Source organism: Scatophagus argus, chromosome 15 (genome assembly GCF_020382885.2).
Source record: "Scatophagus argus isolate fScaArg1 chromosome 15, fScaArg1.pri, whole genome shotgun sequence".
In the NCBI taxonomy this organism is placed as follows: Eukaryota; Metazoa; Chordata; class Actinopteri; family Scatophagidae; genus Scatophagus; species Scatophagus argus.
This window is the reverse complement of record NC_058507.1, coordinates 11,624,878-11,639,108: the sequence shown is the minus strand read 5'-3', so window position 1 is coordinate 11,639,108 and position 14,231 is coordinate 11,624,878. Positions and strand designations below refer to the sequence as shown.

At 41.0% G+C, this 14,231-nt stretch overlaps 1 protein-coding gene across 5 annotated transcripts in view; it reads right to left on the bottom strand.

Annotated features, from left to right (window-relative positions):
- Positions 1-14,231, bottom strand: part of eml1 (EMAP like 1) — a 48,792-nt gene that overhangs the window by 4,415 nt on the left and 30,146 nt on the right. For 3 of the 5 annotated variants that reach the window (XM_046411885.1, XM_046411883.1, XM_046411881.1), the window contains exons 3-19: positions 13,228-13,366; positions 10,679-10,807; positions 10,450-10,478; positions 8,540-8,566; positions 5,838-5,967; positions 4,818-4,967; positions 4,264-4,333; positions 3,682-3,792; positions 3,417-3,512; positions 3,188-3,322; positions 2,907-3,006; positions 2,495-2,646; positions 1,859-1,984; positions 1,367-1,498; positions 638-705; positions 370-458; positions 5-102 (exon numbers count right to left, since the gene is read on the bottom strand). In XM_046411885.1, the coding sequence (XP_046267841.1) occupies positions 5-102; positions 370-458; positions 638-705; positions 1,367-1,498; positions 1,859-1,984; positions 2,495-2,646; positions 2,907-3,006; positions 3,188-3,322; positions 3,417-3,512; positions 3,682-3,792; positions 4,264-4,333; positions 4,818-4,967; positions 5,838-5,967; positions 8,540-8,566; positions 10,450-10,478; positions 10,679-10,807; positions 13,228-13,366 (1,781 nt within the window). The remainder of the gene's footprint in view (positions 1-4; positions 103-369; positions 459-637; positions 706-1,366; positions 1,499-1,858; positions 1,985-2,494; positions 2,647-2,906; positions 3,007-3,187; positions 3,323-3,416; positions 3,513-3,681; positions 3,793-4,263; positions 4,334-4,817; positions 4,968-5,837; positions 5,968-8,539; positions 8,567-10,449; positions 10,479-10,678; positions 10,808-13,227; positions 13,367-14,231) is intronic. The other 2 variants (XM_046411882.1, XM_046411884.1) reach the window with 2 other exon arrangements.

Sequence of the window (14,231 nt, the reverse complement as noted above, 5' to 3'; positions counted from 1 at the left end):
TCACCGAGCACTTTCCGACTCGGCTGTACTTCCTCCCATTTTCTGCCACAGCGTAGATATAGATGTAGTTGTCGTGGGAACCGATGGCCAGGAAGTTACCATCTAAAAAAAATAAACAAGACAGGAATATTATGGCCATAAAATAAAATATAAAAAACAGATGTTTTCAGATGTAAATTTATCATCAAGCTAAAAACATTCCTATTTTCTATTTAATGTTTGTGATGATCTTTTTGGAAATATGACTCTCTAAAACCTGAAATTATTATTTGACTGTTTTTCCATCAGCATGAATTCATGGTAAACAGGTAGTGAAAATCACACTCGGCATGCTCAGGGAAAACACGCTGTCAGCAGTTATCACCATACCTGTCCCAAAGCTCATAACCGACAGCTGTTCATTCCCATCTGTGTGCACTGTGACAAGATCCTTAGAGTCAGTGTCCAGCACCAGCCACCTGCAGGATCAGCAACAGAATGCTCCACAAGCTGGTTCTTCATTATTTAATAACAACTAAAAGCTGCTCCTATGTGCCTGTGATGGTACCTTTATTTTTAGCTGGAGCAGTCAGTTAAATGCTACATTTCTTCAGAAAGTGAAAAGAGATGTGTGCTTTGTGTTGACAGAATCTCCTACCTGCCAGTTTGGGTTCCTATGGCAACCACAGCTCCAGAGGGATGGAAGCCTGCTGATTGGGCAGCATCCTGTCAGAAACAGGAAGACAAGGATATTTAACAGTCACTTCTACTCAGAAATGTGTTTTTCTTATTGTCACTTCACTTGAATGCTGGGCCTCACTGTGCAGCAATGTCATGTGCAGACTTTGGAAAGATTGTTTTCACGTTCATCTGCTGAGGGGTGAAATTTTCTCTGTGCCCAGTTTTAATCTCAGTTTAACAAAGGAGCTTTTGAGCATAATTCTGTGACACCACAGCTAATCTGGAAGCCAGTCATGGTTCAGTATGCAACTTACACAAGCTTGATGTGTAAACATTAAACCTCCAGCGCACTGGACACTGAAAACAGACTTCTCAGCAAAGAAGGAGACATCTTGTATCCAGTAGTCAGATTTTTGAAATTAAATATTATTTGTACATTCATAGATTCTGGATTTTTCAATGAGGGTGGAGAAATAGCAGAATATTTTTATGTGTCATGAAAACATGTGTGGAGGAGGCCTATAATGTCACTAATAAAAAGAAAAATTAATATTATTTCTTATCCAAATACATATGAAATAATTCTGATAAATGTATACTTGCTAAATATGAAGTTCTTCCTGTTTCTACAGACACCAGAACTGATTTAAAAAAATAGTGTCCTGTCCTATGACTGACCCCAGGGGGCAGTGTTGGCTGAACTTACCTCCATACTCTTGGCCCAGATGAGCTGATGGGAACTCGAGTCCCACAGACAGACCTGCCTGTCGTAGCCACAGGTGAGGAACTGAGGCTTCCAGGGGTGGACGGCCAGACCCCAAAGCTCATCAGTGTGACCCTGGAAAGGAGAGCAGAAATTCTCTTCTTCTGCCACAACATCACAGCCTTTCCAATATAAGCTTCATTTTGTTCAGTATGCTTGGACAACATCATAGTAGACCTGGAACAATTCATGACTAATCAATCTGCATCTATTTTGATAACAGATTCGATACTTTGGTTCCAGCTACTCACAAATTCTATAGGCTGTGACAGACCCTTTTCATTATTTTCTGACAAAATTGTTGAGCCCAAACAATTCATTAATTAATCGCAGAAATAACTGGCAGATTCACTGATAATAACAATATAAGTTAAGAAGTTTGTCGTAAGAGGCAGCTCTAGATCATAGTACAAATGATTCTTTTTATGCTTCTACCTGTGTAATAGGAATGAATTCACCATCCAGACTGCCTTGCAGAACAAAGTTCTTAGTGGTCCCGATGAGCACAGTCTCCCCTCTGCCCTCTGCTATGGTCCTGATGGGACCGAACAACTCAGGCACCTTCGGAGACAATGAAATAATCATGCAAATCATCTGTTCACCTGACATTCAACGTGTGCCAGAATAAACATCAACTAATATTTTACTGCATAATGTGGTCTCTTCAGAACAAATAAGCCACGAGCGATCCATAATTTTCACCACTCCAAGTTTCCACGAATCTCACTGAGAGCTCAAACCCACCTCCTCCTCTGTAATATTTATGATATGGTGCAGTATTTAGAATGCATAGTCCACCGCTTCAGGCAGGAGTGAAATATCTGTCTAGTAACCTTCTTAAAAAGAAGCATCTGGATATGCAGTTCAACATTTTATTAAAGAAGATAGATAGATGCTGCAGAGCTCTGCATTAGAAACCTCTGCATTCTTGTGCTGGAATAATTTTTTAGAGTATGACTTCTGCATTTCATCCTTGAAATAGTGTGTGATCTATATACATTCTTAAATCTATATATTTTCTAATTTTTGCAAGAAAGGAGCCTTTCTCATTTCTGTTGAACCTTTTCTCACCTCTACCGTCTGTATCTGCTGGTAGCTGCTGTCCCAGGAGACGAGCCTGCGGTCTTTTCCTCCAGACACCAGCGTGCCGTTCCTCAGCATGCACAGAGCAAAGATGCTGCCTTCGTGAGCTCCTTGGATGACGTAGCTGATGCGATTAGTGCCTGCGTGACAGAGATGGGATGAGATGAATGAGAAGGTTCAGTTGTTCGGACATAAAGGTCGGCTGCTTGGAGAAGGCAGATTAGCGGACAGATGGGGTGATCAATAAACAATGAGAGAGTGCAGTTTTGCTGTTTATCTAAATGTCAGATTTTTGCTTTTATTTTCCTGTGTACATGGCATCCATGTGAATGAGAGTGAATTGCTCTCATTGGACCCCTGTGAATAAATAAATGTAAAAGGAATGAATGGATTAACATGCCTTTGCCCCACACCAGGATGTTCCCACTTGAGTCTCCTGTGATGGCGTCTCCATTTTCCGCAAAGGTCACACACAACACAAATTTGGGCTTCTCTTGTTTCTGCAAGAAACACAAGAACAAACACGTATTGCTTCATTGTTGTTAGATGTGCACCGATTGTCTCGATTTTGGAAGGATTATCCTCCAACACAGGCTGCCGTGATCAAATCTGAGCCTCTAGATTAAACTTTATTGTTTCATTGTATCTATCTAACATGTGGGAAACAGCCTGGTATCTTACCTCAAACAGTCCTTGCTTCTTGACGAGCACGCCCTTCTCCAGGTTCCAGAAATAGAGATGGGACTTGCCGCAGGTCACTATGATGTTGCAGTCTGTCGGGTGGAAGTCTGCGGCAAACACAGACTCGTTGGAGCACTGAAGCAACACACAAAAAACAAGAAATGGTGAGCTGTAGACAATAGAAGTATACTGCCAGGATGATATGTCTTAGTTTGTTTATTTAACACACCTTGACCTCAGCCAGTCTGTCCTCTCTCTGCCAGTCCCAGACGGAGAGGACGTGGTCATTGGAGTCATCTATGGCACACAGTGTGTTTCCTCCATTCTAACAAACAGATAAAGATGCAAACTAATGTTTATGTACTGAACAAAACAAAAAAACACGTACAAAAACATGTCAGAATTGGCTGTAATTTCCCAGCCTGGAATCAATAAAGTATATCTATCTATCTATGTACAACCCTCTGTCAGGTGTGTCTGCAGTGTGTCCTTACCGACTTGGAGAAGGCCAGGCAGACCAAGGCTCGGTCAAAGAAGCCTGTGCCCAGAACATGGAGAGTGTTGAGGCTGACAGAGTCCCACACACGGACATGAGGAGCCAGCTGCTGCCAGGAAAAAACACATACAGTCATAACTGCTGCACAGCAGTGAGCCACGACTGGGCATTTTGAGGAGGAAGAGGAGGAAGATAAATGAGGAATAGAGGAGGTTCCATCAGCTGATGATTGGACTGAATTGATTGGACAACCAAATTTAGTACTAAAAGAGAAAGAGGAAAGAAGAACAACAACAATAAGGAGAAAAAGAAGAAGGAGAAGAGAAAAAAGGGATAAAGAAGAAGAAGCAGAAGAAGAAGGTGGTGATGATATTGATGACTGGCAATTTCAAGAGGGCCCTGACTATGGGCACAACACCAGCAGAGGTACATCATCAGTATGATGCCATGTGCAGTGAATGCAGAGTGAATGCGTTTCAGCTTCTCAGTTGGGTAAACATAAACACTGACCCAGTCGCTCTGCAATAATAAATCAGTCACTGAAAACTAAAGTGATAAAATACCAGTCTCTCTCACTTACTTTCCCATCTGAGGAGGTGCCCGCCACCTGCCCGGTTGCTATGGTGATTTTATCGGGGTGGACGGCCAGGCTGATGAAGAGGAAGACGTGAAAACAGACACGAAACCAGTTAAAAGCCTTTCAACATCAAAAGGTTTGTGTGAATAAAGATGAGCAACGTGCTCACAGGATATGAAAGGCCGCATTTGGCGAGGGAGGTTTTTAAAGCTGTGAATGTGATATTCACTGTAGCTACCACACGGCGCCCTCTGTGCTAATGTGAGGGGGAAATTAAACAGTTTAAGATAAACTCATCCTCTTTGGGTATGACAGTGCAGCAACTGCTTTGCCTTCAAAGGGGTAAGAATCTGTTTGCAATCCATCCTTTGATGTGTAATTCAAAGCGTTCATTAATAATCTGAACTTTTATTAACCCCAGGGTGTAATAACATGGCTGCATCTTTTTAAGGTTACCCTGCACCACACATGTCCCACAGGCATACTTAATGCCTGCGCAGAAATGAAGTCCGTGAGGACATGTAGTGTGGGTGGGTTAGTGTGTGTGTGTGCCTCACCATTTGATGTCATCTGTGTGTCCAGTGTAATGTCTCTGCAGCTGCTCATCCACATTGAACAGGACGACCACCGAGGCGATGAAATACACAGTTTCTCCAGTGGGCAACAAGTAAAGGTTGGAGCGACAGTCTCGACCGCGGTAACCATAACTGGACATCCAGAAAGGTCAAGGAATTAAACAAAAGCAAGCACATTTGCCAAACATTACATGGTTCCTGCTTCTCACTTGAGCTTTCCTGTCTTATCTGATAGTGAACTTGAATATCTTTGGGTTTTGGACTATTGGACAAGAACCTTGAAGACAGCAACGTAACGTTTTTGATTTTTTTACACTTTAACTGGCATGCGTATTATTTAGAGACAAATATTCACATTTTGTTGTATTCAATAGCGCAAGGTCAAAACTCACAAAAATGCATTTAGACTGTGCTATGCAACAATAAATCATCTATGTACTTTGCGTGTATGTGTGACTTCTTAAAACTCTATCTGTTAGCAGTTCCTGCTGGATTCAACATACAAAATATGCGGCTCACGTTTGTGTTTGTGTTTGTGTGTGTGTGTTTGTGTCTGCACGTGTGCATCTCTCCTCTGATTTAATCTTTTCTTTGTCTTTATGGCTTTTTCGCCTTGGGCTTTCTGCTAGGCCGAACAACACACTACATTCATTCTTCGATCAACAAACGAAAGAAGGAGTGAAAGCACAAAATGGAACAAAATAAAAATAAAATTGCACAAGAGGAGCTGCTGACTGGTTGAGACTCAGCCTGCCAGCTGTGTGCAGGTTATTACTGACTGCAGGCTGCAGAGCGATGAGCCCGACTCCGACCGCGGCAGCCCTGAATGGTGAAAATGAACACCTGAGCAGATCTGCTGTGAAAGGCAGGTGGAGGAGGCAACACAATTGTCGGCTTTTTCTCTTCAGCTACCTCAAAAGACAATCTGGATTTGTTCTCCTTAGAAGATTACTATTCAAAGCTTCACAAGGAGAACTTTTTATTTCAGCAGTGGAAGGATACACCCAGTCCAGTTTGAGTTTGCTGCTGGGCAGGTCGGCTCTGGCCTCCAGGCAGTAGCTGTCCACCTGCTCTTTGGGCATGAACATGGTGATGGGACGACCCTTCAAATACATTTTCACATAACCTTCCTCTAGAAAAAGCAACAGAGAAGATCAGTGAGAAAAAAATACATGCAGAGAAACATACGTGACCGATGGGACAATATTTGTTTTGGTTTGTTTTTTGGGTGTCACATTGTTTCAAAGCAAAAAGCACAGACACTGAAGCACAATACAATGTGTTGTTATGCTGTGAATGACAAGGCTGACAATGATGAACATGGGACAAAATTAGAGGATAATGGAGTGGTGTGATGTTTCATTTTGCTACAAAAAGGACTCAGTTATAGACAAACACAAACAAATCAGCTTTTTAACTGACTTTATTAGCCATTTCAGAAACATTCTTATGAGAACAAAGAGCGCAAAATGAACTGCAAACACTTTCAAAACTCATAAATATTCAGCTCACAGCAGAGGTTAACCAACATAAAATGCAGACACAAGCACAGCAATGGAAATGTTATGAATTAAAAAAAAAAAAAAGAGATCCAAGCTTGGAAAGGGGATAATGAGAAATCCTCATCAATTTAAAACATGCTAAAACTGAAATCATGCAGAAAAACATTAAAGGAACCAAAGCAAACAAAATGATGTTAAATGAAAATGATTTCATTGCACCACAATTTTTAAAATCTCATTCGAAGAAAAAAACTACCATTTTGCCAATCCCACCCATACACCCACAAAATAAAGTGGATTTATGGGTGAGACTTGTTTAATTATTTCTTTTCATTAGGTGATGCTTAAAAACTGCAGTTTTGTTGGTATGAGAGGACATGTAGCCGTATAGTGTTTTGAATGGTGCAGATTTGATATAAAACCACGACTTTGGCTGTGTACTGACTGGCTTAGGTATATTACAGCTTGACAATTTACGGTAAATAAACACTTTGACTGAGAGAGGTTGTCAGTATTTCCAGATTTAGCTAGTAACAAATCTGGAAGTACTGGCTGGGAGATTTGATGGGACTGCGATAACTGGGCGTATCAAGGGAAGAGTAGGACGACAAACTGCCTGACTTTCTTAACTGGAGGTTAAAAGTTGGGTTCTTTCTGGTAGCGCCGCCCTTTCTGGCTGTGCTGGTCTTGCTGTTTGAGGTTTGCTGGGGGTTGGTGGCTGAACAGGGCGTTACAGCCTGTGCCACGGGGCTGCCGCCGATCCCCGTCCGTTTGGCAGAGCGGCTGAGGTAAATCTGTACTGTGACTATAATGTGGATGGGGAGGACAAGAGCAGAGGAGTCGATGATGGAGAGGGGTGGTGGAGGTTGTGAGGGCCGGTTGGGTGGAGGAGGCCAAACAGGGACGAGCAGGGGCGATGGAGTAAGAAATGTAGAGGGTGGAGGAGGTCGGTAGAATAAGTTAGACAGATGTAATGGCCGCTCTATTGCATCAAAGTAGAAAGTATCATGAAAGTGGCAAGACACAATCTATCAAAAGGAAACTAGGGATATGATAAAACCACCAGCACGTCGAGTCTTATCATCAAACACTGGGATCTTATTTTGAAGTATGAGGCATGGAGTAATTTTTTTCCCATCTCTTATGAGTGAGATGCTGCCTCGCTGGTCTAAATAAAGTTTGAAGTAATAAATTCGTATTTTTACCTTTTCAGGCTTCTAATAATTATTCAAATGAAGTAAACTGAGAGGTTTAGGGGAGAAAATCACTCTTTGATTTAAATGCTCACAGTGCACTATATGCAACCTGTGGCACAAGCAGACACTTCCTCATTTAACCAGTTGAACATGCTGAGAAACATGTTGGTCTAAATGCTTTGGTAAACAGCAAAGTATCAGAGGAAATGAGCTTTCATTCCAGTCTATTGAAAATACTTGGCATCTTTGTGAATACTATGCTGAGGGGGGCTACACACAAACACACGACACTTCAGGCCATGTGAAAAAGCTACAAACAGCACAATGTAATGCAAATATTCATTTTGAGGGCAGGAAGACAATAAGAGCAGTGGCAGAATCTACTTGCTCTCAACTGCAGCGAGGAATCTTCGAAAAAGAGGATTTCAGTGTTCGCAGGAAAACTCAGAGGGACTTGCGAGGAAGCGAGTGTCACAAGCTTTGTGTTGTTACTATGGTGACAGAGACTATATGCCTTAAGAGTGAAAGAGCGGCTGTGAGCAAACACACTCATTTGGGTGAAGCAGCAGCTTCATCGGCAGTCAAACAACAAGTGTTACGGCACACATGAGTGAACTGCAAACACTGCAATCACACTCTGATGCAGCTCTCAGTGGAGGTTAGGTGGGATATGTGTGTGTGTTAGTCTAAAAACATTAAAGGTATGGTAACTTTCACACACACACACACACACACACACACACACACACTTTGCCAACCCACTCCTGCCCCTGTCTGGACAGATCCCTAATCACTGCAACAAAAGGAACTTTCAGCAGAATATTTAGGAAGAAAAATCCAAACAGGATTTGAATTAAAAATTTCAAAATAATAATCTTTCTGTCATTCTTAACATACAGGGATCAAACAAGTCATGTGCAGTGTCCAGAGAGCTGTGTAGGCCAGAGGCTTTAAGGGTAGGGGGGTGGTGGTGGTGGTGGTGGTGGTGGTGTGGGGGGGGGCCTACCTTTGCAGTGGGTCACACGTCGCATCCCTTGTAAAGGTCACAGAGAGAGACACAAGCACCAGGTGAGGGGTGGCATGGCTTCCTCCTCACTTCCTGGTCTGCCCTAATATGAGTGCACTTCCTGTTTCCTGTCATTAATGAACAGCAGCTTTGGTCCATAGTGTTCTAAATAACCCAGTGCTCATTTCCTGCGTGATGGCGACCCAGCCTCTGCACCTTTGTGATGAGTTTTTTAATCTGTCTTTTATAAAGACATTAGGACATTTTCTTCATTTTTTTCAGCTGTTGTTTCTAACTATTCTTTATAAGGTATAAAAGGTAAAGAAAAACAAGTGTACTTGCACTGACTTGCATCACATTTTGTTGTATCAGATGAACAACTTTGTATGTAATCACTTCATGTAAGCATTACACTGGCAAAATTTACTGTTGTAATTACCATTTGTATTGACTAATTGTCAACCAGTGGCAATTTATGTCCATTACACAGCCTTGACTGTTCTGCTTTGCAGGAGTTTATTTATTATTATATAATTCAAATGTACAATAAGTGGTGTACGGTGGAGATAATTAAGCTTGTGGCTCATTTTCTCCTAATTGTCAGATATTCAAAGACTTAACTGGCTAGACCTTGACAGTTTACCGCCTGATGATATGTGATTTATTACTGTATTCTCACTGCATTAACGTCTGTAAATCACAATCTGATTTTTGTTTGGAAGGGAAATGGATTTGTCTGTTATATACTGTATGTGGAACATATTTGCTATAGCAAATAGACCCTCAATTAAAAAAATAAAAATACTAGAAAATATATATAAATTCATATATAAACGTATGTATATATATATATATATATATATATATATATATATATATATACATACATTTATGGTGCAAACTAAACTGAAGAAAAGCAGAGTCAAATGAAAAATGGCACTTCATTTTAGACAAAAATCAATAGCATGCTGGAGATGGAAGCTCTGATCAATACTCATTTTGTTTTATATTCAGCCCCATTGTCTTGTGTGTTTCCTGATTTTTGTTTACAGAATAACCCTTGGGATGGTAGTCTTGTCTTGTGCAGCGTTCTGGAAACACCATTAACTCAAAATTTATCATGAGCTTTTTTAGCTCTTAATTCTCTCTTCTGTATGTGTCCTAGTGTATGAATATCCCTTAAACTACTGAAAATATTTTAAAATCTGCCAGAAAAATTAAATAATGCCAATTGAGCAAGCTTTCAGAACGATCTGTTAAAATAAAGACAGATGTCATAACTTCTAGTATTTTTCCACCTGGGTCTCATTCTTACTGTTACAGCCATAATAACTGTGGGTGATCCTGACTTTGCACTCACCATGTGCATAAAGCTTCCTAAAGTTTTCTAGTGCATTTGAATTTTATATGAATAATTTCACACATTTGTTTGACTAGCTTTGTTGCAGCCTTGCCGCAGAATACTGTACTTTTTTGCTAGACTCCACATCCACGGTTAGAATGGCTGCAGATGTGTATAAGACCCAAACCTTAACTTTTTTTACAACTAAAACTCAAATTGAACAACTCGGAAAGAGGTTATTAAAAAGAAAAGATGAACAAAAGTGTGGATGAGAACATGCAGTCATGGATGAAGTGGATTGGCTACATGTGGATGAATGGATCATGGAAAGGATGAATGTTTGTCTCTGATGTTAACAACAGAACGTCATGTAGAGAAGCCCTCAGCGGTCAGCTCTTTGCTCAGACAATCATGTTTTGACCGATTTCTTCAAGAACGCGTTGACCTTTAATGGAACGAGTGAGCCACTGAGCGACTGGTGTGTAATGGCTCTCGGTGGGTCGTATCATTGCATAAAAAGAATATAGCTGTCAGGTTACAGAGCCATAAAAGAGCCTCTAGTGCTTACCTGTATTGAACACTGGATCCCTCTGTTTGCTGCAAAGTAAATGAGTAAACAGACAGCTGTCATTCAGCATCCCACCTCCAAGTAAACCACCAATTTGAAAGTGTTTCATAAGGAGTATCAGTGTGCTATAAACAAGTTCCTATCATGTGTGAACAGAAAGCATCATTGACTGTGAGGATGAATGCGTGAGAACACTAAATGGGGAAAGCCGATTTTAACTTGATGCTACCTGTCACTTCGTTTGCCACTGGAGTTGCTGCCGGTGGATCCGGCACGAGTTCGGTTGCCCTTGGAGTCGCCCGAATCTTTCCGCGTGAGGGTTCCCACATGTTCGTTTGAGTTGGCTCTCCTCACAGTGCTGTGGTGAGAAGAGGGAGGAGGAGAAGAAATAGGTCATAAAACTACCTTATGCTGCTTTTCTAAAAATGCCCCTTGCTAAAGTTTTCATCCAGGAAATGGCTTCTGAAAGCATGTACAGGCAAAATATATTTATTTTATGATTCAACTCAGATCTGCCTCACATTTTTTATACAATGTGACTCTTTATATCAGAGAATTTGCACCAAGCCAAATGAGAAATAAAAAATGCGGATACTTGTTGTTGCCTCATATTTATACTCTCTCTTTACAACATTCTGGTGGTCATAACTACAGCACCAGTACAAACTGCTGCAAATCTGCATTTTAGTAGTGCAGACAGCCTGCCTATTCACAACAATGAAAAGGCTCCATCAGCAATCCAATGGCCAGTAGGCCCAGTCACCTAATCCACCCTATGGGAGAAAAGTCTATTCAAATCCTAAAACTGGCCGGTGGCTGTGATCCCTTCTGGAGAGCCTGTGTGTTTGTTCAGTAAAGAGCAGAATAGAATAAAAAGAAGAGGGAAAGAGAGAGAGAGAGAGAGAGAGAGAGAGAGAGAGAGAGAGAGAGAAACTGTTGTTTTCCCATGAGGAATCATAGTAATTGGGCTACAGGGCATTGGGGAAGGCTGTTGTGTGTATGCCAACACTGATGGGATTGTGACCAATCTGCAGTTTAGGCTAATCCCAGACACAGACAGTAAACAACACAAACTCAAAAGAGTGAGTATAAGCAATGGGAGAAATGGTGGGAGGAAATGTCACAATGATCATGTAACTGATTTAATTACATGGTTAGTATGCATCAGAGCTGTGATGGGGCCATGATGTTATATAGTGACCAGTATACTGTAACTTCCTCTCACCTGAGGGGCAGGTAGGGAATTCTGGTACAGCGAGACAGAGGGGACAAACTGGACAGATTGGCAGGACATCACATTGTGGGTGGATGGGACATAAACAGGATATGACATCATAGTTGGAAAAGAAAAGATATCAGTGAGAGACAATACAGGAGAGCGAGAACATGACAGAAGGGAAAACAGACAATACAAAGATAAACAGAGGAAACTACTGATGACTCAAATTGAACCTCAGCGAATCAAATTAAAATATATTTATTTTAATTTTCTCTGAAGGAGACGTGGATTTTTTACAGACAAGGCAAAGTCCTGAAAACGTTTACATTTCAGAATAAAAGAAGATCCAAATCCTCCATTTAGCACAGCAGCAAGAAAACTCATTTATGAAATTCAATTATATCCAAACAGACACTGAGGTCATGTCATTTGTATTTCTTTTTAAGAATTTCAAGGTTTTTATAACATGAAAGGAATTACACATCAAAACAGTATTATTTTTGTGAAGTATTTTTTTTTCCATTCAATTTAAATTTTTCAACTTATAGGTCAATAAATAAATACAATAGCCAACTAAAATTTGCTCTTGGCATTATGGAAAAGTCTTTGGAACTGGTTGGAAATGTTAAAAATTTAAAGAAAACCTACATAATTGAGCAGATACTCAGGGACCCTCGTGTCTGCGGGGCTTGGATTAGGAGGAATTTGGGTTCATGGTTTCAGTCTTTCTAAACTCCTGGCTCGAGTAAAAGTTTAAAGAAATCATGGGGTAGAAAGAGTCGATCAAACTCTGAACCATTTAAAAAAACACAAGCAACAACTCCAACAAGGAAACACACATGACCAAATCACATTTCCTGTCTTACGTGGTATTTGGGGGTTACAGTCCAATCTGAAAAAAACATTTTTTAACTGTCCTCTCCAGCAAACTTAAAGGTACCAGTCAGCAAGCATTAAAAGCATCAACTCTCAGTATGGAAATTCAAAAAAACAACACCACGGGGGAGTTCACAGCTGTTCGGGCTGGAGCTGGTCTCTGCTGAGCCTCATCTGATTATGGTAATGTCATCCAGAGATGGGAAAACGCTATTGTTTCCCTGACAGCCAAGATTGATAACCTGTGTTCCACTTGCTTGTGTGTACACACACACACACACACACACACAACTGAGAAGCAGAGACAGTGATGATACTGTTTCTCCGTTTATCAGCCATGTTTAATGTCAGTTGCTTGGCTGATAAAAAAACAGCTAGAAATGTCACGATTTATGGCTGGAATTAGCTGACCCATTAATAAAATGTCTCAAGACAAATGAAATGTCTGGAAAGAGAGACGTGATTCATGCAAGGCCTCACAACGTGGCCTATCATGGATTGAATGTGGTTACAAGAGTGTAAAGAAGGGAAATATTAGAAACACTAACAAATCTACTGAACTTGACAGAAAACACACCAATTAGAGACACACACACATTAATGTATATCTCCCTTGCCACACGTCAAAAGTTCACTACAAATGTGAATACCCTCCTTAGAAGCGAAAGCAATGCAACAGATACCTCTTGCTGGCTGGCATGCTGGCGTCCTTCCTGGATCCAGATCCAGATGGGGAGGGCAGAGTCCCGCTGCCTTTCTTTGGTAGGACGGTCCCGTTGTTCATTGTGGGCCTTAGCGGCAAAGTGGCAATCATTGGCCTGGCTGGAATTAAGAGGACAAAAAGAGAGGGCATGTTCAGACAAAAGCTGGATGTAAAATATTTCACAGTGAACTGTGGTGTCATTAAAGTAACATGTGAGAGTGAGAGGTTGCAGAATGCTGGACAGAACAATTGCATTTTCACTGTGTATAACATTATCTTGACAATTAGTGAAACAATGAAAATCTACAAAATTATTTTTAAACATAATGTTGTACCCCAGGAGGCCATTTTTTCCCTAGGATCGTGAGGGATTCATCTGTCCTACCGTGTTTCTGATTGGCTAAGTACTTGTTGTCTTTGTTGTTTGATGATTGGTTAGGTTTAGGGCAAAAATATCAGGGCAAGCCAATCAGAGGCAGAGTAGGGCAGGTCATGGCTGTCACCATACTAGGAAAAGAAAACTCGCTTCCAGCAGGTTAGATGTTGGAGGAAGGCTCCCAGCATGCACTGGGGTGACAGGTTTATTGACATCACTCTGATGTTTTGCAGAGCTCACACTGCTTCCATATCTATCTATCGATCTATCTATACGTATATATCTCTGCTATTGTATGCTATTGTACTATATATATGCACATACACAAGCACACACACATGCTCACACACACACAGACACACACACACCAGTCAGGCCAGTCTATAATAACAAATCCAAGGTGCAGCTTTATCTGCAGTGATAAATATTTAATAGATCCTGTTCATCCAGCAGACAGGCACAGTCAGGCACACACACACACACACACACACACACATGTTGCTCTGTTATCTTTCATGTAGTAATTACACAGCAGGGGTAAACTGAGGTTGTAATTTTGTTAGCATGTTAAAGAAGATGAATGTGTTTGTGTGTGTGTGTGTGTCCAG